Raw genomic sequence first — 23,959 nt, 5'->3', positions numbered from 1 at the left:
TAAGTAAATGAATAAACAAGCTAACAAATAAATAGAAATATTTAAGTACTGATCAAAACTATGAAGAAAAAAGCAAGTTTGGAACAGTGTCCATAGAGGGTGGGAAGACTGTGATACAGTAACATTTAAGCAAAGATCTGAGGTAAATGAGAGAGATTTCTGAGCATTGGCAGCAGCAAGTACAAAGACCTGAGGCAGGAGTGAGCTTGGATTGTCTCTGAAAAGCAGGGAACTCAGTGTGAGTGATGTGGAGGGAGGGAGTAAGAAAGCAGCCAGACATGATGTAGCTCATCTGAAACCAAACTGTCCCTGAATGAGAAGCATTAGCCATCTCTATGCACTTATTTTTTCAAAAAATATTATCATTACTCAGTGCTCTTATTTTTTCACAAAATATAAGAAAGGATCATTATAAACAGAAAACTTGGAAAACTTCCTTATTATACAGGTCTGCTTTTCTGTTTCAGGCCTTCTTGCTTTTGAAAATTGCCATGTGACAAATCTGTTTCTAACAAACACTTACTAAAGACAGAATATTAATTCCTTTAAAATATTGTATGTTGTAGCTCAGAATGAAATGTGCTAACAAAAGGCATATATATTTATTTAAAAACTTCTGTGATGGGGATCCCTGGGTGGCTCAGCGGTTTAGAGCTTGCCTTTGGCCCATAGCGGGATCCTGGAGTCCTGGGATCGAGTCCCACTTCAGGCTCCTGGCATGGAGCCTGCTTCTCCCTCTGCCTGTCTCTCTCTCTCTCTCTCTCTCTCTCTCTCCTTATCTCATGAATAAATAAATAAAATCTTAAAAACAACTTCTGTGATATGTTGGGGCACCTGGATGGCTAAGTTGGTTAAGTGTCTGACTCAGGTCATGATCTCAGGATCATGAGATTGAGCCCCGAGCTGGGTGTGGGGTCTGCTTAAGATTCTTTCACTCTCCCCTTCTGCCTCTCTCTCTTTCTCTCTCTCAAAAAAATTATATCATGTATTACTTCATTTTGGACTTTTTTCACCATTTTAAAACAATTTTTTTCTTATTCAAGTATAATTAACATTAGTTATATTTGTTCCAAGTGTAAAATATATTGGTTCAACAATTTTATACATTTCTCTGTGCTCATCAAGGTAATGTATTCTTAGTCCTCATTTTGGACTCTGAAAAATTTTCAACTATGGAAATAAATAATGTCAGATATAAATCAATATTCTAATATTTAAAATGGTTATTTTAACGTTTTTACTAAAAATTAGTCATACTACATTCAACTCCTTTAACAAACTCCCCACTGCTGTGTGTATGTGCACATATAAGATTCTTGCATATGTTTCTATTCACAGGTTTGTGTATGTCATGCTTTACATGGAGACTTGCATTGCCATATGGTAGAAAAATAATTAATATATAATTAATAAAGTTTACTACAAGCGGAGCCCCCAAATTCTTAAGGTTCTCCTTGGCCATCCTCCTTCAGATATCACATATTTGGACATATATTTTCCCTTCAAGATGATAGATTTTTGAACAAGAAATGGTATCACCTCAGTAATTTAGGCGCAGTGCATCATCAAGGTGGTCATTGCATGTTGGATATCTGAGAACAATGGCACAGGCCATCATGAATATTAAGAGGTAAAGCCTGCAGACAATTTCGCCTTCTCAACCACCTTCTTGAATGCATTTTTAACCTCCTTGTTTCTCAAGCTATAGACTAGGGGATTCAGCATGGGGATGACCATAGAATAGAACACAGATACGATTTTGTCTGTGTCCATGGAATGGCTGGAGTTGGGCTGTAAGTACATGAAGATGACTGTCCCATAGAAGATGGACACTGCAGTGAGGTGGGAAGCGCAGGTGGATAGAGCCTTCTGATATCCGTCAGCTGTGTGCATCTTCAGGATGGTGATAAATATGAACAGATAGGAAATCAAGATAATGAGGAGAGCAAAAAAGATGTTGAAGCTTGCTACAACAACAAGAACCAGCTCACTGACATATCTATCAGAGCAAGAGAGAGCCATGACTACTGGCACATCACAGAAAAAGTGATGGACTAGATTGGACATGCAAAAAGAGAGACTGAATGTGTCATGAATGTGAATGGAGGCATTCAGAAAACCACAGAGGTAGGAGCCTATGGCCAAATGAGCGCATACACTTGTTGTCATGGTAGTGGTGTAATGGAGGGGTTTGCACACTGCTGTGTAGCGGTCATAAGCCATTGAGGCCAATAGGAAATTTTCCACAGTGGCTAAGGCTACAAAAAAGAACATTTGAGCAGCACATGCATTGTAGGAGATGACCTGATCTCTTATAAGTAATCCAGCCATGACTTTGGGAGTGACAGCTGTAGAGTAACCAAAGTCAACCAGAGACAGGTTACTAAGGAAAAAGTACATGGGAGTGTGGAGACGGGAGTCCAAGAGAATCAGCACCACCATGCCCAGGTTCCCAGCCAGAGTGATGAGGTAAATGAGGGTGAACATGATAAAGAGGGGGATCTGGAGCTCCGGGGCATTAGTTAGTCCCAGCAGGATGAATTCAGTCACTTCTGTGTTGTTCCCCATCGACGCTGTTGGGAATCACAGGATGCCCTGTAGGGATGAGAAATAAATGAAGAAAAAGCAAACAAGCAATTGAAGTGAAATTGAAAGAGCTACATAAAAAGATGATAGATAGATAAATAGATAGATGATAGATAGATGTGCATGATTTCCTTATACCAATCATTCTTTATTATATACATTTATATACAATATCATAAATATTTTTTCAAGTGAATATAGAACATGGAACATTTTTCATGAGAACAAATTTCTCAATGCATTGCAAGCAACTGAAATCAACAATACTGTTAAAAACAAAACAAAAGGCCCAAAGTGGAGTCATTTCTGCTAAGAACCAAGTTACCAAGTCAAGTTTTACCTTAATTATATTTTTGACCTCCCCAGAAGTGTAATCTTGGACAAGTCAGTCAGGAGCTACCTGATCAGCACTAGTGAAGTAGTCTACCTGGTAGACCCCTGCAATTCCCCTAAAGGAAAGCTATCTTTCTACAACAAATCCACTTTTTGCTAGTATAACTTTCTTGTTTTTGCTCCTTTCTGCCTATAGGCCTTTCATTTTGTATAATTCCTTGGAGCTCCTTTCTATCTGCTAAATGGGATGCTGACTGATTCATGCATGACTCAATGAATAAAGTCAATAAGATCTTCAATATTTACTCAGTTGAATTTTGATTTTTAACAGTATATTCCTCAATAACAGTGAAATTATGCTAACAATTTAAATATATATAATATATATACTATAGAAAAATTTTAAATAATTTTGAAATTAGGCAATACAGTTTCAACTTTTATTTTTTTATTTTTTTTAATAAAATAATTTTTTATTGGTGTTCAATTTACCAACATACAGAATAACACCCAGTGCTCATCCCGTCAAGTGTCCCCCTCAGTGCCCGTCACCCACTCGCCCCCACCCCCCGCCCTCTTCCCCTTCTACCACCCTTAGTTCGTTTCCCAGAGTTAGGAGTCTTTATGTTCTGTCTCCCTTTCTGATATTTCCCACACGTTTCTTCTCCCTTCCCTTATATTCCCTTTCACTATTATTTATATTCCCCAAATGAATGAGAACATACACTGTTTGTCCTTCTCTGATTGACTTACTTCACTCAGCATAATACCCTCCAGTTCCATCCACGTTGAAGCAAATGGTGGGTATTTGTTGTTTCTAATGGCTGAGTAATGTTCCATTGTATACATAAACTACATCTTCTTTATCCATTCATCTTTTGATGGACACCGAGGCTCCTTCCACAGTTTGGCTCTTGTGGACATTGCTGCTATAAACATCGGGGTGCAGGTGTCCTGGTGTTTCATTGCATCTGAATCTTTGGGGTAAATCCCCAACAGTGCAATTGCTGGGTCTTAGGGCAGGTCTATTTTTAACTCTTTGAGGAACCTCCACACAGTTTTCCAGAGTGGCTGCACCAGTTCACATTAAAGGCATTCAAATTGGCAAAGAAGAAGTCAAACTCTCCCTCTTTGCCGATGACATGATACTCTACATAGAAAACCCAAAAGCCTCCACCCCAAGATTGCTAGAACTCATACAGCAGTTTGGTAGCGTGGCAGGATACAAAATCAGTGCCCAGAAATCAATGGCATTTCTATACACTAACAATGAGACTGAAGAAAGAGAAATTAAGGTGTCAATCCATCCCATTTACAATTGCACCCAAAAGCATAAGATACCTAGGAATAAACCTAACCAAAGAGGTAAAGGATCTATACCCTAAAAACTATAGAACACTTCTGAAAGAAATTGAGGAAGACACAAAGAGATGGAAAAATATTCCATGCTCATGGATTGGCAGAATTTATATTGTGAAAATGTCAATGTTACCCAGGGCAATTTACACATTTAATGCAATCCCTATCAAAATACAATGGACTTTCTTCAGAGAGTTAGAACAAATTATTTTAAGATTTGTGTGGAATCAGAAAAGACCCTGAATAGCCGGGGGAATTTTAAAAAAGAAAACCATATCTGGAGGCATCACAATGCCAGATTTCAGGTTGTACTACAAAGCTGTGGTCATCAAGACAGTGTGGTACTGGCACAAAAACAGACACATAGATCAATGGAACAGAACAGAGAACCCAGAAGTGGACCCTGAACTTTATGGTCAACTAATATTCGATAAAGGAGGAAAGACTATCCATTGGAAGAAAGACAGTCTCTTCAATAAATGGTGCTGGGAAAATTGGACATCCACGTGCAGAAGAATGAAACTAGACCACTCCCTTGCACCATACACAAAGATAAACTCAAAATGAATGAAAGATCTAAATGTGAGACAAGATTCTATCAAAATCCTAGAGGAGAACACAGGCAACACCCTTTCTGAACTTGGCCACAGTATACCAATCATTCTTACTTCAAATCATTCAGAACTCAAGTGTGAGCTTGGCACAAAATTTAATCCATGAATTATCTATATAGTTTCACATTGCTGACACAAAGATCTCTGTGGATCATCTCCCATCTTCTAAATTTTGTAAATTTTTAAGCTGAGGCACAGCAAAAGGAATGTCTTGACCAAGAAGGCAGGTCTGGAATCAAATACATCTCACATTTCAGTTCCATGATTCATTAAATGTTTACACTTGTATGTTGCTCTAGACAGAAACTACTCTAAACACTATGTGTATATACATTCATTTTTTCAACAACCCTATGATAGACTGGCTATTACTCCCATTTAACTTATGAAGCATGGAGATTATGTCATGTATTTATGTTTTACGACATTATACTTCCAATGCCAGGTTTTATACCCAAGAGTGTTTCTTCAGTACACTTAATATTTTAAAAATTGAATTTGGCTCATTTCACAATTACTCAGTGTCTCCATTGTCCCAAACTCAGTGTTTGGGGCTTTATACTTAAGTAACTGAGGCATATAAGCAGAGTGGATGTTGGGGAGTAACTGGAGCAGTAGGGGCATATACAACCAGCAGAGGCGATTCAGAGAGCAAGGCACAGTGTCTGGTGTAGAGCTTGGGCTCTAGCAAGAGGTGCACATCAGCTTTATCGTTGACTACCCAAGGATCATTGTTCCAGCCTCAGTACCCAGTTTTTTTCCATATACAGAATGAAGAAGATTGTCATGAGATCTACCTCAAGTATTGTTGGGAGAAATAAAGAGATAATGCATAATAAACAAAGAGCAAGATGCTGGGTGGTTAGCATGGCCTGATACAGGTTAGCTGTAGCATTATTTTTAGGATGGAATGATAGTCCTTATGTTTGTTTAAGAAAAGTGGGTGGTGACATACAGGGATTCAAGGGGGTTGAGTTATGTATGAAGTCTTGTAGCCTCTCTTTTATTTCCTTGTTCTTACACACTTGGTCCACTGATTATTTGGTCCCCTCCACTGGTCTTCAGTCTGTCTGTCCTCTGCCAGCTTGAGTGACTGTTCTAGCCATTGCAAAGGAGCCATTCTTTTACTTAATTTCTTTCTTAAAATCCATATTTTAGTATGATGCAAAGAATGTCCTTCTGCAACTCATTCTTCCTCTCATTACTCTCATCTCACAGTTGAATCACCAGGATCAAGGGTTGAAAAGTCCTGATTTGTTGGCTGCCTTTAGCCTGCAAGTCTGTTTTGGTAGTGAGTTCCATATTTAACATTCTTTTTATGTGATATGTTCTTGTGTAGGAAAGTGTCTTAAATCTTTCTAATTTGAATCTGAAGCCTTTAGAAAAACATTTACCTTTGCTAATCATTCTCTACCAATGTCCTTCTGCTTCTTCCATCTTCCCTTTATAAGCTCAGTCCCTAATATATATATATAAATAAATAAGTATATATAAATATAAAATAAATATATTTATTTATATAAATATATATTTATATAAATAAATATATATTTATATATATTTCCTTTATGCATATCTGTACATATATATTTATGCATGTGAAAACTCGTATTTCATTTCACTTCATGGTAATATTGTGACGTAAATAGAATTATTATCCCACGTTACCATTAAGAGAACTGAGCATTTGAGGAGTTATATATAAAGCTCTACAATTACACAGCTCAGATGAGGAAGATTCAAAATTCAAATCCAGCTGTGACCAAATCAGCCTTATCATCATCATTTGTAGATGTGCTAGTAATAATAGTAAGAATGACATTCTGTGGGAAAGATTACATGGAGTTTGGATCTGGTTAACTTAATAATAACACTTTTGTAGTTTATAGAAAGGTCATTTCACTGTCTTCTGTGTTTTTCAATCTCCAGTGAGAGGACAGAGATTGCAAGTAAGTTGAATTTAAAACTTAGTGAATAAGAGCATCACTCATCTCTTTTGTTTGGCTGATCTTTTTAAGTCTTTAAAAAGCAGCATGATGATATTCCATAAGTATTACTAAACTCCCTACTGATGGAAGTTTTGATATTTAAATCCCAGCCTCAGCTCATTGCTTTAGAAATAATGTTCAACTCATCCATCTCTGTGCTCAAATAATTCATAGTAGGTGGAGCTGCCCCATGGATTTTGCATGAATTATACTTCTCACTAAGTGTATATTTGCAAAGACATGGATGGAACTAGAGGATGTTATGCTAAGCAAAATAAGCCAGTTAGAGAAAGACAAGTGCCATATGATTTCACTCATATGGAATTTAAGAAACAAAACAGATGAACATAGGGGAAGGGAAGGAAAAATAAAATAAGATAAAAATAGAGACCAAAAAAAAAGGGAGACACACCATAAGAGGCTCTTAAGCAAAGAGGGTTTGTAGGGAACAAACAGGGTCACTGAACGGAAGTGGGTGGGGGGATGGTGTCCCTGGGTGATGGACATTAAGGAGGGCAATTGATGTAATGAGCACTGGGTGTTATATGTAATTGATGAATCACTAAATTTTACCCCTGTAACTAATAATACACTATACTTTAACTAAATTGAATTTAAATAAAGAATATATATATAGCTTACCTTGCTGCTGGAAAGAAGGAACAGGTAATCCTGAAGAGTGAGTCTGAATCAGACTTTTCACCATGGAATAATGCATATATACTGTTAGAGTTGTTCACTATCAGGTACTAGTCAAAATATTCCAAGACCTCTAAGGCAGGTAAAGGTGGAGGAAAGATTCCAGCAGGGAATCAAACCTGATCCATGTCCTGAATCCACCATTAATTCTTACTATGTTTTTGAAGGAGTCACTTGTCTTCTCTTTACTTGTAAAATAAAGAATAAAATGACATCTCCCACATGATTCACAGAATTGTGTATGTGAGAAGCAAAGGAAGGAAGCTCTATAAAACACCTTGCTGAGGAGTTATCACTTTAAAGTCAGTTAACAGAATTTTTCATGTTGAGATGTTTTCCCTGCCCATGACCACAAGCTTGAAGCAAATTCTCAAGTCCAGGGTCAAGAAGGAAGGTCTGCATGTACTAACAACCATTAACAGTCAAAGGAATAAATGATGGCCAAAGGGGCTCAGCACATGGTCTGATCCCTCTTAAAATGTTGTCATGCTGAGTCATGTTGGGATTTCAAGGACTAATTCATGTAATCAGGAGGGAGTTATCTAGACAGGAGTTCTCTGCACATGTCCCCCACAAGGGCACCTGTAGCTCTCATCCATCTTAGGGAGAAGCAATTAAACAGCCTGCAGGGACCTAACAGGATATGATCTGGGTGCACATATCACTTGTTACTTCTTAATTTTTCATTTTAATTTCTAATTTTTTTTAATTTTTAATTTCCCCATTTTCTAATTAAAGTGAAATTTACAAACAATCACATCCTTAGTTTCTATTGTATCAATCTAAGAGTTTGGTCACATTTACAAGGTCATGTAACCACTAGCATGATCGTGATATAGAAGAGTTCTATCATCTAAACCAAACCCTCAAGCTTCTTTGTGGTCAACCCTTTCTCCCACCTGCCACCCCTGGCAACCACTACACTGCTTTTGTCCATGTAATTTTGTCTTTGCAAGAATGTCCTATAAATTGAATCCCAGTGTGTGTAGATTTGTGTCTAGATTCCTTCCCTTAGCATGGTGTGTCTAAGATTCATCCATATTGTTACCTGTATTAATTTCCCAGGACTGGAGGGTATTATGCTGAGTGAAATAAGTCAATCGGAGAAGGACAAACATTATATGGTCTCATTCATTTGGGGAATATAAATAATAGTGAAAGGGACTAGAAGGGAAGGAAGAAGAAATGGGTAGGAAATATCAGAAGGGGAGACAGAACGTGAAGACTCCTAACTCTGGGAAACGAACTAGGGGTGGTGGAAGGGGAGGGCGGGGGGTGGGGGTGAATGGGTGACGGGCACTTGACGGGATGAACACTGGGTGTTATTCTGTATGTTGGCAAATTGAACACCAATAAAAATAAATTTATTATTAAAAAAAATTTCCCAGGACTGCCACAAAAAAGTAACACAAAATGGGTGGCTTCAATGGCAGAAATTTATTGTTTCACATTTTTGGTCCTAGGAGTCTGCGGTCAATGTGTTGATTGGTTGGTTCTGCTGGTGGCTTGTGAATTCTGTAAGGAAGACTTTGTTTCACATCTGTCTCTGAGCATCTGGGTGATGTGCTGGCATTCTTTGGCATTCAGGGTTCTGCTACACCACCCGACCTTTATCTTCATTTTCGCATGGTGTTCCCCCCTCATGCCTGTGTCTGTCCAAATTTCCCCCTTTTTTTTATGATAGTCACAGAGAGAGAGAGAGAGAGAGAGAGAGAGAGAGAGAGGCAGAGACATAGGCAGAGGGAGAAGCAGGCTCCATGCACCGGGAGCCTGATGTGGGATTCGATCCCGGGTCTCCAGGATCGCGCCCTGGGCCAAAGGCAGGCGCCAAACCGCTTTGCCACCGAGGAATCCCCAAATTTCCCTTTTTAAAGGGACGTGAGTCCTATTAGATTTGGGGCCCATCCTACCCCAGTATGACCCCATTGTAAGGAATTAAACCTCCAACTATCCTGTTGCCAAATAAGATCACATTCTGAAGTACTGATGTTAGAACTTCAACAAATGAGACATTGAACTGGATTTTGGACTTCTCTTAAGAGCATTTTGTTACTTTTATCTTTAAATCTGTCCTTCTTGGGGATCCCTGGGTGGCGCAGCGGTTTGGCGCCTGTCTTTGGCCCAGGGCGCGATCCTGGAGACCTGGGATCGAATCCCACATCGGGCTCCCGGTGCATGGAGCCTGCTTCTCCCTCTGCCTGTGTCTCTGCCTCTCTCTCTCTCTCTGTGACTATCATAAATAAATAAAAATTAAAAAAAATAAAAATAAAAAATAAATCTGTCCTTCTTTATGAAAGCGTGGATTTTGACTTTCTGATCCTCTATCCTGATTATCTTACTCTCTGGTCCTTTGTTTACATGCTCAGTGGCTTGGCAGGACTAATTCTGCAAAGTGTATTTTCCCTGAACTATGCAAGCTCTGATGTCCTGGCTCTAATTTTTTTTTCTTATTTATCTTTTACCCTGCATTCCTATGGGTTGCTCTTGGATCCTCATGCACCATTTACACATCAAAAATTATCCTTAAAGCCTCTTAATCAGGTAGACACCAATCTTCAAATTTTACCATTGGATGTTTGTATGAGTTGGATACTGCTTTCACAGTTCAGGGACATTATAATTTTGCCCCTCATTTAGCCAAAGACTAGTTCCTCAGAAGTTTTCCTTCCTGTGACTCCTGTGACAGTGTGGCCATGGGATTGCACAGCATTTTCCAGACCAACAGGGATAAGCATGACTTTATTTTTTTAAGAGTACTTCTTTAGAGTCATGCCTGGATTACAGTAGCTTATTTTTTAGCCAGTGTTTGGTCAAATGTTTTGCTCATGTGTGCTTAGGATTCAAGGCCCTTTGCTAATGGATCACTGTGTGATTTAGTCATGCTTCCACATTTTCCCCACTTTCTGCTTTTATGGCTGTTCAGTGGATGCAGTGTAGGGCATGTATAGAAGCTTCAGGACCCTCAGACGTGGGGTAATTTTAGAAGGATTCTTCTTTTTTTCCAAAGATTTTATTTCTTTATTCATGAGAGACACAAAGAGAGAGGCAGAGACAGAAGTAGGCTCCCCATGGGGAGCCTGAAGTGGGACTCTATCCCAGGACCTGGGACCATGCCCAACCCGAAGGCAGATGCCCAACCACTGAGCCATGATTCTTCTTGACTCTCTCTTGCTCTCATTCTCTTTGAGTCTACTGGCTGCTCCACCATTTTACTTTTTGCTACTAGTATCATGAAATTTTCCAAACCCTTTTAATTGCTCATCACTGAATCCTCCACAGTTTTCCATAAGAGTTTTCCATAACTCTTAGACATGAACTTCTCACGTGCTCTAGCTAGAGTCAGTCACTTCAGGCAAAGCTTTTGGAGTTCTATGACTGCCTAATCCCCTGGATAGAAACTCTGTGCCACTGTACCAGAACTGGGGGGAAACTGGTATCCTGACAGTAAGTGCTGGTGGGAAAACCATAGTCTTAGATTTCTTGACTTGCCCCTCCCAATGTAGAATCACTGCCCAACAAAAAAATTGAGGCAGAGGCCACTGGGTCCCCAAATTCCCAACCTTCTATATGTTGGGCAACATCTTTACCCCACAAACTGAATGGGAGATATCATCCCCTGCCAGCCCATCCTTGAGCAATGGGAACAGTGCTTCGGCAGTAGGTGCCTGGGGGGGATGAGAGATGCTGTTGTTCTGTCCCTCATCAAGTGATCCTGTAGCAAACACTGGAATGTGGAGCTAGAAAGTCCCCCTGCCTTCTTAGACATGCTTTTCTGGAATAGAACTTCTACCACACAGAGCTGAGGAAGGTGATGGACATGGATCACGGCTTAAATGCCACAGATGATGTTCTTAGCAAGATTGAACAGATCTCAAATAAATATTTCTCCATTTGTTTTATGTCCTTAAGACAAGTTTAAAGGATTTCAAATTGTTGGTTTTTTTTAAATAACAAATTTCACCTGTTATGCTGTTGTTTCACTGAAAAGAAGGTCTGTTGAGCCCTTAGTATGCAGTCTAGAGAGCTCACCGCTAAAATTATTTTTCATAAATTTTTATTGCTGGAATTGTTTAGGATTTACACAAAAATTTCAAAGACAGAGCCAAGAACTCCTGTGTAAATCACTCACCTACTTTCCCTTAAAATTTTGCATCTACTATTATTTTAATTAGTGTTAAATTTTATCATCTTATATTATTGTGCTGCATTTTTAAAGACAAGGAATCCAACATTGGTACTTACTGTTAACTGAAGTCCAGAGTTTATTTAAATTTCACTACTTTTCCCATTAATGTCCTCCCCACTCCCAACCCTTTGGTCAGAATCCAATCTTGGATACCACAGAAACAAATAAAAATTTTATTATATTAAGCCATAATCTAGCAGTGTGTTACCAACAATGTGTTATTCACACAGACATTATTTATTTATTTTTAACAGTTTCAAGTTTTTGTTGACATTCTAGTTGGCTAACATACAGTTTAATATCAGTTTTAGGGTAGAATTTAGTGATTCATCACTTACACACAATACCCAGTTGCTCGTCACATGTGCTCTCCTTAATGTCCATTACCTATTTTACCCATCCCCCACCTATCTCCGCTCCAACAACCCTCAGTGTATTCTCTATAGTTAAAAAATGTTTTATGGTTTGCCTCTCTTTTTCCTCTATGTTCATCTGTTTTGTTTCCTAAGCTCCATATATGAGTGAAGTCATATGGTATTCATCTTTCTCTGACTTATTTTGCTACATAAATACACTCTAGCTCCATCCACATCATTGCAAATGGCAAGATCTCATCCTTTTTATAGTTGAGTAATATTCCATTGTATACACATACCACATCTTCTTTATCCATTCATCAGTCTATGGATATTTGTGCTTTTTCTATAATTTGACTATTGTGATAATCCTCCTATAAATATTGGGATGCATATGTCCCTTAAAATCACATATATTATTAAGTTAAAAGAGAAAGGTATGGGAGTATGAAGAAAAATAAATAAAGCAATCTTAGGGAGTTACATCTAGAAAATAATGCAGGGTGTGGTGACTAAAATATGGGAGCAAACTGATAAGAAATGTCCAAGTGTTTTAAAGAACTGCATCTGTAGGAAGGCTATGCCTTCCTTAAAAAAGTCTTAAGTCATCTGTGGTAATTAAAAATTGCATGAGTGAAAGTAAACAGATGATTTTCCTCAAGGAGAGTAGACCCTTCAGCACCACTTCAGGAGTTGTAAATAAAGAATAATGGGTAAGAAAGCAACTTCCAAAAATTTAAACCAGGTTTTAAGAAAAATAATAGCAAGTACAGATCTTCATAAAAAGAAAAACCAAGATCTAAAAAAGTATCCACCGTCCTCATAGTTGAGGGGATCTTTTAATGGCAACTCAGCAAAATTCTGGAATTGACATTTCTGCCTTTCTTCACTTTTATGAATGAGTTTGGGGTTTTCCTTACTATCTTTACTCTATTTCAATATTATATATTGGATGTGCATATGAGATTGGATGTGCTAAATGAAGTTTTCTTCTTAGTTCATAAGGTGTTGGGTCAAAGGACCCACATTTGAAGTGGGTGGAGGGGACAAATATATTCCTTCAATATACTGAGAATTGAGCTTCTATACTCACTATAACCAGTGGAATTTCAGATTCTCCCTCCCAGGAATTTTTATTGGAACTCTAAAAAGCCTTTATGTCCTTAATGTATTCAGAAGTGTTCAGCCCAGTCCCCTAGCACCTCACTCCATTATCATCAAGAAACAGATCTATCCTGTGAGTGACACTGTCTTGATGCTTGAGACAGACTCCCTTCCTCTAGTAGTTATTTATTTTCTTTGTATAATGAGACCACAGAAAATTTTATTCTACCTCGATAGAAGAAATGTGCCCCAATTCTCCAGCCTCTCCAGTAACCCCAAACTCAAATACTACCAGGAATGTATGAGGACTCTCATTTCGCTTCAGCTGATCAAAGATCATTCACTTATTTGAATGCACCCATCCAACTGTATGTGAACTGGTGTCTCATTTGGGTTTTAATATTTATGATTAATTATATTTTCTATATTTTCATGTGATTATTAGCAGTCTTATTCTTTCTTTGTTAAAATGTCTTCTCAGATCTTTCCCCACTTTTTAATTGAAATGTTTCTCATAATTGATTTGTAAGGTTTCTATATTCCCAAAATAAACTAAATCAGATATTGGATTTGTAAACATTTTCTCCCAAATTTGTTTTTGTATTTTATTAATGGTGTTTCTTGATATAGAAAAGAATTAAATTTTGATGCAGTTAAAATTGTCACTCCAAAATTGCTACTTGTTCCTTTATTATATAACTTTCATCTATTTATTGATATTCTTTATTAAATGAATCACTGGCACCATATTTTCCTTTCCTTGTTTTCTTCAGTTCTTTGAACATATCTGAACTTCCTCAGGGAGTTTCTATCACTGCTTTTCCCTTTATTTGGGTCGTATTTTCCTTTTTATTTTCATGCCTCATAGTTTTAGTTTTGCTAAAAACGTGGACACTTCAGATAATAAAGTCTAGAAACTCTGAATTCTGGCCATCCCAGGAGCTGTTGCTTGATACTCATTTTTGATTGATCAAACTATCTTGAGTCTGTTTCCCTGCTGTGTGCATCCAGTAAAGTTGCAACTCTTTTTTTAAAAAAACCTTGCTTTTATTTATAAGCCTGGGATGTTAAGGGTAGCCACTGTATCAGTGGTCAGCCAATGGTGTGTCGGAAGTCTCTCTTAGACCCATTTTGATGGAAGGTCCTGTATCTGGTTTGGGGAATATAGTCAAAGTTTGGGCAAGTTGAGAAATCTTCCATGGCTTTTGCTTTCTTCTTGGGTGGGATCATAAGATCAGTTGGGGGGGATCCCTGGGTGGCGCAGCGGTTTGGCGCCTGCCTTTGGCCCAGGGCGCGATCCTGGAGATCCGGGATCGAATCCCACGTCAGGCTCCCGGTGCATGGAGCCTGCTTCTCCCTCTGCCTGTGTCTCTGCCTCTCTCTCTCTCTCACTGTGTGCCTATCATGAATAAATAAAAAAAAAAAATTTAAAGATCAGTTGGGGATGAGTAATTGACATCTGCTCTGTTTTACCTCCATGCTTACAGTGTTGATCATGTGCATAGTCAGGAATATGGCAGAGCTTTTCAAAGCCCACATGGCTGTTTAATTTCCTAAATATCCCTTTTAAATGTTTGACTTGTCCCTTATTTTCCCCAAACAGTATTACAGCTCTTGGCAGCTGGGATTTATCCTTCTGCAGTAGTCCTGCCAAATGCTGTTGTGGGGCTAATGGACTTCTCTTAGCTCCATAAGCAATCTAATTTCTCATGGCCATAGAACTCTCACTCGCTCTTCATTGTCAGGAATAATCTACCCTGGCACAGACTGTACTAAGGGTTGACAGTGATGTGAAGAAATGGAGATTATTTTTTTTAATTTTTTAAATTTATTTATGATAGTCACAGAGAGAGAGAGAGGGCGCAGAGACACAGGCAGAGGGAGAAGCAGGCTCCATGCACTGGGAGCCCGATGTGGGATTCGATCCCGGGTCTCCAGGATCGCGCCCTGGGCCAAAGGCAGGCGCCAAACCGCTGCGCCACCCAGGGATCCCAGAAATGGAGATTATTGTGCACTACCAATGGAAATGCAAAATGGTTCATTACTCAAAAAAAAAAAAAAAAAACCTTTGGCCATATCTTACGAGGTTAAACATGAACTTGCCATATCAGTTTACAATCTAACCTCAAGGTATTTATTCAAGCCCACGTTCATACATAGTTCTGTATGCAAATGTTTATGGCAGATTTAACTGCAATCAATACAAACTAGAAATAAATAATGTGCTTCGATCCATGTAATGGAATGCTACATGAAAATGAAATTACTGACACATGCAACAAATGGATGGATCTCACATATGCATTATGCTGAATGAAACCAGCCAGACTCAAAAAAATTAGATAGTTTGACCTCATTTAGATGATATTTCTTCCATAGGAATAGTCATAAGGACAAAATCAGTTCCAGGATCAAGGGTGGCAGGGGAACTGCAAAGGAACACAGGGTATTTTAGGGGGCAAATGGGACTACTATTCTTTGTTTTGATTGTGTTGGTGGTTTTACCATCATACATATTTGTCCAAACTCTTAGGGATATGCACTAAAATGCATGAAATTTTCTGTAAATAAATTTTATACCTAAACTGAAAAAAAGGAAGAAATGGCAACAAATAATGTGAATACATCTGTGTGTTTGCGCAACAAAGCTAGATATTTGCAGGCAATTTAATTGCTTCTTCATTAAGTAGTAGGAGAAGGACCCATAGCTGTCTTCACAGGGGCCCATTCCCCTGAGGTCTCCAGGCCGCTAAAACTCCTTTCTGGTTTTCATCATTATCTTTTAAAATCCCAACGTAGTTTTTCTGTTTGCCATCATTTTGAAAAGAACAGACTATATACTAAGCTGTGTTAGTAATTTATTTACCCATGTGAATGTGAATAGTTGTTACTACATGTGCTGGCCGTCCCTCAAATTGTGGATTTTCTGTAAGTCTGCAATCATGGACAGAAAACCCCCAGGATGAAAATTATATTGAATGCAGTTAGAATGGTAACCCTTTTCTGAGGTTTTTAAATAGCATTTTTATTCACTATTCACAGCCACAGTTCTGTGAATTATGCCCATGTGTTAATAATTCTCTATTTCACAAACAAAGAAACTACATTTGGTATGAGGTAAGTGACAATTCTAAGAGCACTTTTTGATTATTGCCCAAGAGGGAACTTCTGCAACTGTACTGATATATTCTTCCCTGGCAGAGTTTCAGATTAATGACTAAAAATTCAGGTTATCCAGCACATGTCTTCAAGGGGCAGGTAAGTAAGCTTTTGTCTTCCATAGACAATTTTAGTGAGAAGTGTAATACATGTAAAAGAGCAGTGAAGCTGATGCTATGAGTTATTTGTGCTCAAAATACGATGTCATGAACATTTTTCTGAATCAGTTGGGACTTTATGTCCAATTATAAAATCCTTCCCTTAGAAGGAAGTTCAATGGCACTCATGAAACACTGTGTTATGTTCCTAAAGAGGATGGGCAAAGACATAGCATGGGTGACACTCTGGTTGAACAGGTGGTAATTTCCTACCATTTAGTATCTTACCCTGTCATTATAGGGGATCCTCATGAGCAAAGTTTGAATTGGCAGTTCTTTAGAGTCCAGAAGGATCTTCATAATATTATTTAAATCTGCACTCCCCTTTAATATTCTTTTTTAAACTTTTTATCTTATTTTATTTTTGGTTTCAGGGTAGAATTTAGTGATTTTTCAATTGCATATAACACCCAGTGTTCATTACATCAAGTGCCCTGCTTAATGCTCATCATTCACTTACCCCAACCCCTCATCCCCACCCTTCAAGCAATCTTCTGTTCATTTCCTAGAGTTCAGTGTCTTTTATGATTTGCCTCCCTCTCAATTTTCATCTTGTTTTATTTTTCCTTCCTTTCCCCTATGTTCTTCTGTTTTGTTTCTTAAATTCCACATATGGGTGAAATGATATGGTATATATCTTCCTCTGACTATTTCGCTTAGCATAATACTCCTTTAATATTTTTTTACCCCCATATCTCACCCTTTTCATATCTGGAAAAGTTGGCAGAACAGTCATTAAGAGGATAGGTTGTAAAATTAATCATAGATACATTTGAATCTTGAATCTGCTTCATATTAGACATGTAATTTTAGGAAGTAAATTTTGTCTTTCTTATCTGTAAAATAGTGACAACAGTGCCAAATTTTAATGTTGTTATGAAGATTAAGTGAAACATATCAATATCTGAATATATAATTCCCTTATCAGTGATCATAGAACACAGCATATTCTATTTGTTCTAAAAGTTATAGGTTATATTATCAAGCATGTCAAAAATTTATAAACATAAATGCCTTTAGAGATAGGAATGGAAAATGAAGTTGCAAAATGGCCAGAAGGAAAAACAGGTAGACAGGAGGCAGAGAAAAGTAGTTACCAGAGAATGGGTATACTACCAAAAGCTCTGAATTCAAATTAAAAATTTAAAAATCTGTTCTTACCACAAAAGATAGGTAGGCTTGAATCAAACCCTTGGTCCATGACTTTTCAACCCTCAGTTGAATCTCTGTGATGGCACTAGAGAATGAGAGTAAAGTGAGGAAGAGTGATTTTAGAGAAGGAAATGCCTTCAAATATGGGCCAGCAGGAAAATTAAACAAGATAGACTGAATTACCCTGGATTCTCATGTAATGGCTAGCATAAAGTGAGGAATACAGGAGGGATCAGAGTGGACTACATGAACACAATGCATGAGGAAAGGCCAGTAAACGATGGAGTTGCCAGATTTCAGACTCACTACACACCTTGAAGCCCTGTATCTCACCCTCACCTTTCCTGAGCCAGGATAGAGACCATTATTCAATGTTACCCAGGGCAATTTACACGTTTAATGCCATCCCTATCAAAATACCATGGACTTTCTTCAGAGAGTTAGAACAAATTATTTTAAGATTTGTGTGGAATCAGAAAAGACCCCGAATAGCCAGGGGAATTTTAAAAAAGAAAACCATAGCTGGGGGCATCACAATGTCACATTTCTGGTTGTACTACAAAGCTGTGGTCATCAAGACAGTGTGGTACTGGCACAAAAACAGACACATAGATCAGTGGAACAGAATAGAGAACCCAGAAGTGGACCCTGAACTTTATGGTCAACTAATATTCGATAAAGGAGGAAAGACCATCCACTGGAAGACAGTCTCTTCAATAAATGTTGCTGGGAAAATTGGACATCCACATGCAGAAGAATGAAACTAGACCAATCTCTTGCACCATACACAAAGATAAACTCAAAATGGATGAAAGATCTAAATGTGAGACAAGATTCCATCAAAATCCTAGAGGAGAACACAGGCAACACCCTTTCTGAACTCGGCCACAGTAACTTCTTGCAAGACATCCATAAAGGCAAAAGAAACAAAAGCAAAAATGAACTATTGGGACCTCATTAAGATAAGAAGCTTTTGCACAGCAAAGGATACAGTCAACAAAATTAAAAGACAACCTACAGAATGGGAGAAGATATTTGCAAATGATGTATCAGATAAAGGGCTAGTTTCCAAGATCTATAAAGAACTTATTAAACTCAACACCAAAGAAACAAACAATCCATCCTAATAACATACTAATTCATCAGGATTGTGCTGAACACCCAGTTTGTGCTTTTATTTATTTTTTTTAAGGGAAGGAGAGGGAGAGGGTAGGAATAGAGATGAAGAGAGACAGTCTTAAGCAGACTCCATACCCAGGGCAGATCCCTTCAAAGGGCTCTATTTCAGAACCCTGAGATCATGACCAGAGCTGAAATCAAGAATCTAATACTTAACTGACTGAGCCATTCAGGCACCCCCCGCTCATACTGTACTTTTAAAAAATGCATTATCTTTTTTTTAATTGGAGTTCAATTTGCCAACAAATAGCATATCACCCAGTACTCATCCCGCCAAGTGCCCCCCTCAGTGCCCATCACCCAGTCATCCCAACCCCTGCCCACCTCCCTTTCCACTACCCCTTGTTCATTTCCCAGAGTTAGGTGTCTCTCATGTTCTGTCATCCTCACTGATATTTTCACTCATTTTTCTCTTTTCCCCTTTATTCCCTTTCACTATTTTTTATATTCCCCAAATGATTGAGACCATATAACGTTTGTCCTTCTCTGATGGACTTATTTCACTCAGCATAATACACTCCAGGTCCATCCACATTGAAGAAAATGCTGGGTATTTGTCATTTCTAATGGATGAGTAATATTCCACTCTATACATAGACCACATTTTCTTTTTTGTTTTATTTTTTAATTACTTTTTTTATTGGTGTACAATTTACTAACATACAGAATAACCCCCAGTGCCCGTCACCCATTCACTCCCACCCCCCGCCCTCCTCCCCTTCTACCACCCCTAGTTCGTTTCCCAGAGTTAGCAGTCTTTATGTTATGTCTCCCTTTCTGATATTTCCCACACATTTCTTCTCCCTTCCCTTATATTCCCTTTCACTATTATAAATAATTATTTTTTAATAATGAATTTATTTGTTATTGGTGTTCAATTTGCCAACATACAGAATAACACCCAGTGCTCATCCCATAATGGTTAGAAATAAATTTTATTTTTTTTAATTTAGTAAGAGTTTTAAAATATAATAAGTCAATAGAAAGCAAACAATTATGACTAGAACGCATAAAAGCAAAATAGTTGATCAGATTATTCACTTGGAAATGTATATAATTGAACTTTATGTAGTTTTTTAAATATGCATGTATCATTTTATTTTTATTTATTTTTAATTTTTTTATTGGAGTTCAATTTGCCAAGATTTAGTATAACACCCAGTGCTCATCCCGCCAAGTGTCCCTCTCAGTGCCCATCACCCAGTCACCCCAACTCCCCACCCACCTCTCTTTCCACTACCCCTTGTTCGTTTCCCAGACTTAGGGGTCTCTCATGTTTTGTCACCCTCACTGATATTTTTGCTCATTTTCTCTCCTTTCCCCTTTATTCCCTTTCACTATTTTTTATATTCCCCAAATGAATGAGACCATATAATGTTTGTCTTTCTCCGATTGACTTATTTCACTCAGCATAATACCCTCTAGTTCCACCCACATGGAAGCAAATGGTGGGTATTTGTCGTTTCTAATGGCTGAGTAATATTCCATTGTATACATAAACCACATCTTCTTTATCCATTCATCTTTTGATGGACACTGAGGCTCCTTCTACAGTTTGGCTATTGTGGACATTGCTGCTATAAACATTGGGGTTCAGGTGTCCCAGCATTTCACTGCATCTGTATCTTTGGGGTTAATCTCCAGCAGTGCAACTACTGGGTCCTAGGGCAGATCTATTTTTAACAGTTTGAGGAACCTTCACACAGTTTTCCAGAGTGGCTGCACCAGTGCACATTCTCACCAACAGTGCAAGAGGGTTCATCTTTCTCCACATCCTCTCCAACATTTGTGGTTTCCTGTCTTGCTAATTTTCCCCATTCTCACTGGTGTGAGGTAGTATCTCATTGTTGTTTTGATTTGTATTTCCCTGATGGCAAGTGATGCAGAGCATTTTCTCATGTGCTTGTTGGCCATGTCTATGTCTTCCTTTGTGAGATTTCTGTTCATGTCTTTTGCCCATTTCATGATTGGATTGTTTGTTTCTTTGCTGTTGAGTTTAAGAAGTTCTTTATAGATATTGGATACTAGCCCTTTATCTGATATGTCATTTGCAAATATCTTCTCCCATTCTGTAGTTTTGTTGTCTGTTTCTTTCGCTGTGCAGAAGCTTTTTATCTTGATGAAGCCCCAATAATTCATTTTTGCTTTTGTTTCTCTTGCCTTCATGGATGTATCTTGTAAGAAGTGGCTGTGGCCAAGTTCCATAAGGGTGTTGCCTGTGTTCTCCTCTAGGATTTTGTTGGATGGATTCTTGTCTCACACTTAAATCTTTCATCCATTTTGAGTTTACCTTTGTGTATGGTGTAAGAGAATGCATAGACCACATCTTCTTTATCTATTCATCTTTCAATGGACACCGAGGCTCCTTCCATAGTTTGGCTATTGTGGACATTGCTGCTATAAACACTGGGGGCAGGTGTTCTGGCATTTCACTGTATCAGTATCTTTGGGGTAAATCCCCAGCAGTGCAATTGCTGGGTGGTAGGGCACTTCTATTTTTAATTCTTTGAGGAACTTCCACAAAAAAATGCATTATCTCATTTAACTTTTATAATAATCCCTTTTGGGTGCCTGCATGGCTAAGTAGGTTAAGTGTCTGCTTCTGCTCAGGTCATGATCTCAGGGTCCTGGTATTGAGCCCCACATTGGGGTCCCTGCTCCATGGGGAGCCTACTTCTTCCTCTCCCTCTGCCTACCATTCTTTCTGCTTGTGCTCTCCCTTTCTCTTTGTCAAATAAATAAACATTTTTTTAAAATCATATATATTATATAAATCATATATATGTAAGATATACATATACATAATCTTAGCTAGTCTACTATGGACCTACATGCATTGACTTTGGTCTAATGGAACAATGAATACATGTTGAACTCAGTTAAAATAAGCCCAATAATTTCAGTTAAGAACATAGGTCTAGGAAATCATATTATCTGGGCCCAGAGCTTGACTCTGTCTGTTAATACTTGTGTAAACTTGCACAAACTATCATTTGTGGGTTTGATGAGAGGATTAATCATATCAAAACATGAGTGAATACTTGAAAAGAGCACTGTATAAATGTAAACTGTCAATAGACTCAGATGATCTGATTTGGGAAATGCATGTGACCTTGGATAAACCATCACCTCTTTCTGCAAATGTTTTCTTTTGCACAAGTAAGAAGTTGGCTGTGTGACTTGTAAGGATATTTTAGTTTCAACAGTGTGTAACCTGTAGATCATTTATCTATTAAATATTTTGTTCAAATCTATTCTGTATATCAGAGAGTCATGAAGAATAAATTATTGCCATAACGAAAAGGTGAAGTAAACAGGTTATATATATATTTAAATTTCATGGCAATCTATTTTTTGTTTACCAAATGTTCCTTTCTTTCTCGTTACAACAGAGAATTTAGCAATTCCCATGGAGAATAATACAGAAGTGATGGATTTCATCCTGGTGGGTCTGACTGGTACCCCAGAACTTCAGATTTCACTTTTTACTGTGTTCACCCTTGTTTACCTCATCAGTGTTTTAGGAACCTGGGGATGACCATCCTGATCCTTCTGGACTCCCGTCTCCACACTCCCATGTACTTTTTCCTCAGTAACCTGTCTCTGGTGGACTTTGGTTACTCTACAGCTGTCACTCCCAAGGTCATGGCTGGGTTACTTAGAGGAGACCAGGTCATCTCCTGCAGTGCATGTGCTGCTCAAAAGTTCTCTTTTGCAGCCTTTGCAACAGTGGAAAGTTACCTCTTATCTTCAATGGCTTATGACCGCTACACAGCAGTGTGCAAACCCCTCCATTACACCACCACCATGACGACAGGTGTGTGTGCTCGTTTGGCCATAGGCTGCTACACCTGTGGTTTTCTGAATGCTTCCATTCATGTTGGAAACACATTCAGTCTTTCTTTCTGTAATTCCAACCTGGTCCATCACTTTTTCTGTGATATTCCAGCAGTCATGGCTCTCTCTTGCTCTGATAAATACATTAGTGAGGTGGCTCTTGTGTATGTGTCAAGTTTTAATGTCTTTTTTGCTCTTCTGGTTATAATCATATCTTACCTATTCATATTTATAACCATATTAAGGATGCAATCACCTCAAGAGCTCCAAAAGGCTTTGTCCACCTGTGCTTCTCACCTCACTGCAGTCTCCATATTCTATGGGACAATTATCTTCATGTACTTACAGCCCAGCTCCAGCCATTCCATGGACACAGACAAAATAGCATCCGTGTTCTACACCATGGCCATCTCCATGCTGAACCCTGTGGTCTACGGCCTGAGAAATAAAGAGGTCAAGAGTGCTTTCAAGAAATTTTCAGAGAAGGCAAAATCATCTCTAGTATTGGGATTTTAATATTATATTATGCCTAATAATCTAGTTTCATTTCTCTCATGTCATCCCATTCACATTTTAAGCCTTACACTACATTTCATTCCTGAAGTTATATACTCAACACTTGAAAAATCTGCTGTCTTATAAAAACAAAATATGTTCAAAAATATAATACTTGAACTAATGTGGCTCAAGGCAAGCCATAAAAAGCATGGGTCTTGCTTCTCAAAAAATTTATGAATGGTATTTGATTTATTCACTTGTTCTACATGCTTTTCCTCTATCACTTGCCTATGCAAACATACATGTAGATTAGTGGGACAAACAGGTCCATGAACAGAGACACATACAAGTGTTCTCTGTGGATAGGAGGGCACAGGCACATGGCAGTGGTAAATTTGTTAGAGGTAAGAAAATTTTAGGCAATTTTTAATGAAATGATTTAAAATAATTTTGAGGTTAGAATATAAATTTATGTCCAATATTATTTGTTTCTTCAGCTGAATATCTGTAGTTTTTCTTTTAAGAAAAAGGTAATTCTAAATAAAAGTGTATGCTTTACTGCCTTATTTATTTATTTATTTATTTATTTATTTTTAAAGATTTTGTTTATTTCAGAAAGAGAGAGAGCACAGGCAGGGGAAGGGACAGAGGGAGAGGGAGAAACAGACTCCACACTGAGCAGGGATCCCGACTTGGGGCTGGATCCCGTGACCCGGGATCATGACCTGAGTCGAAACCATGAGTCAGACAC

At 38.2% G+C, this 23,959-nt stretch overlaps 1 protein-coding gene and 1 pseudogene across 1 annotated transcript; one reads left to right on the top strand and one right to left on the bottom strand.

The window, feature by feature from the left end:
* Positions 1–1,623: 1,623 nt before the first annotated feature.
* Positions 1,624–2,568, bottom strand: LOC140613453 (olfactory receptor 5B3-like). Its single transcript, XM_072791973.1, has one exon. It carries the CDS (start codon positions 2,566–2,568, stop codon positions 1,624–1,626), a length of 945 nt encoding a protein of 314 aa, XP_072648074.1.
* A 19,714-nt stretch (positions 2,569–22,282) lies between these two features.
* On the top strand, positions 22,283–23,226 carry LOC140613452 (olfactory receptor 5B2-like; annotated as a pseudogene).
* The last annotated feature ends 733 nt before the right edge of the window (positions 23,227–23,959 follow it).

This window comes from Canis lupus, chromosome 21 (genome assembly GCF_048164855.1).
Source record: "Canis lupus baileyi chromosome 21, mCanLup2.hap1, whole genome shotgun sequence".
Lineage (NCBI taxonomy): Eukaryota > Metazoa > Chordata > Mammalia > Carnivora > Canidae > Canis > Canis lupus.
Note: the sequence above shows the minus strand (reverse complement) of the source record. Positions and strands in the feature narration are given on the sequence as shown.

Excerpts from the sequence above, each read along its gene's own strand:
- LOC140613453 (XM_072791973.1), bottom strand. The coding sequence starts at position 2,568 with ATGGGGAACAACACAGAAGTGACTGAATTCATCCTGCTGGGACTAACT.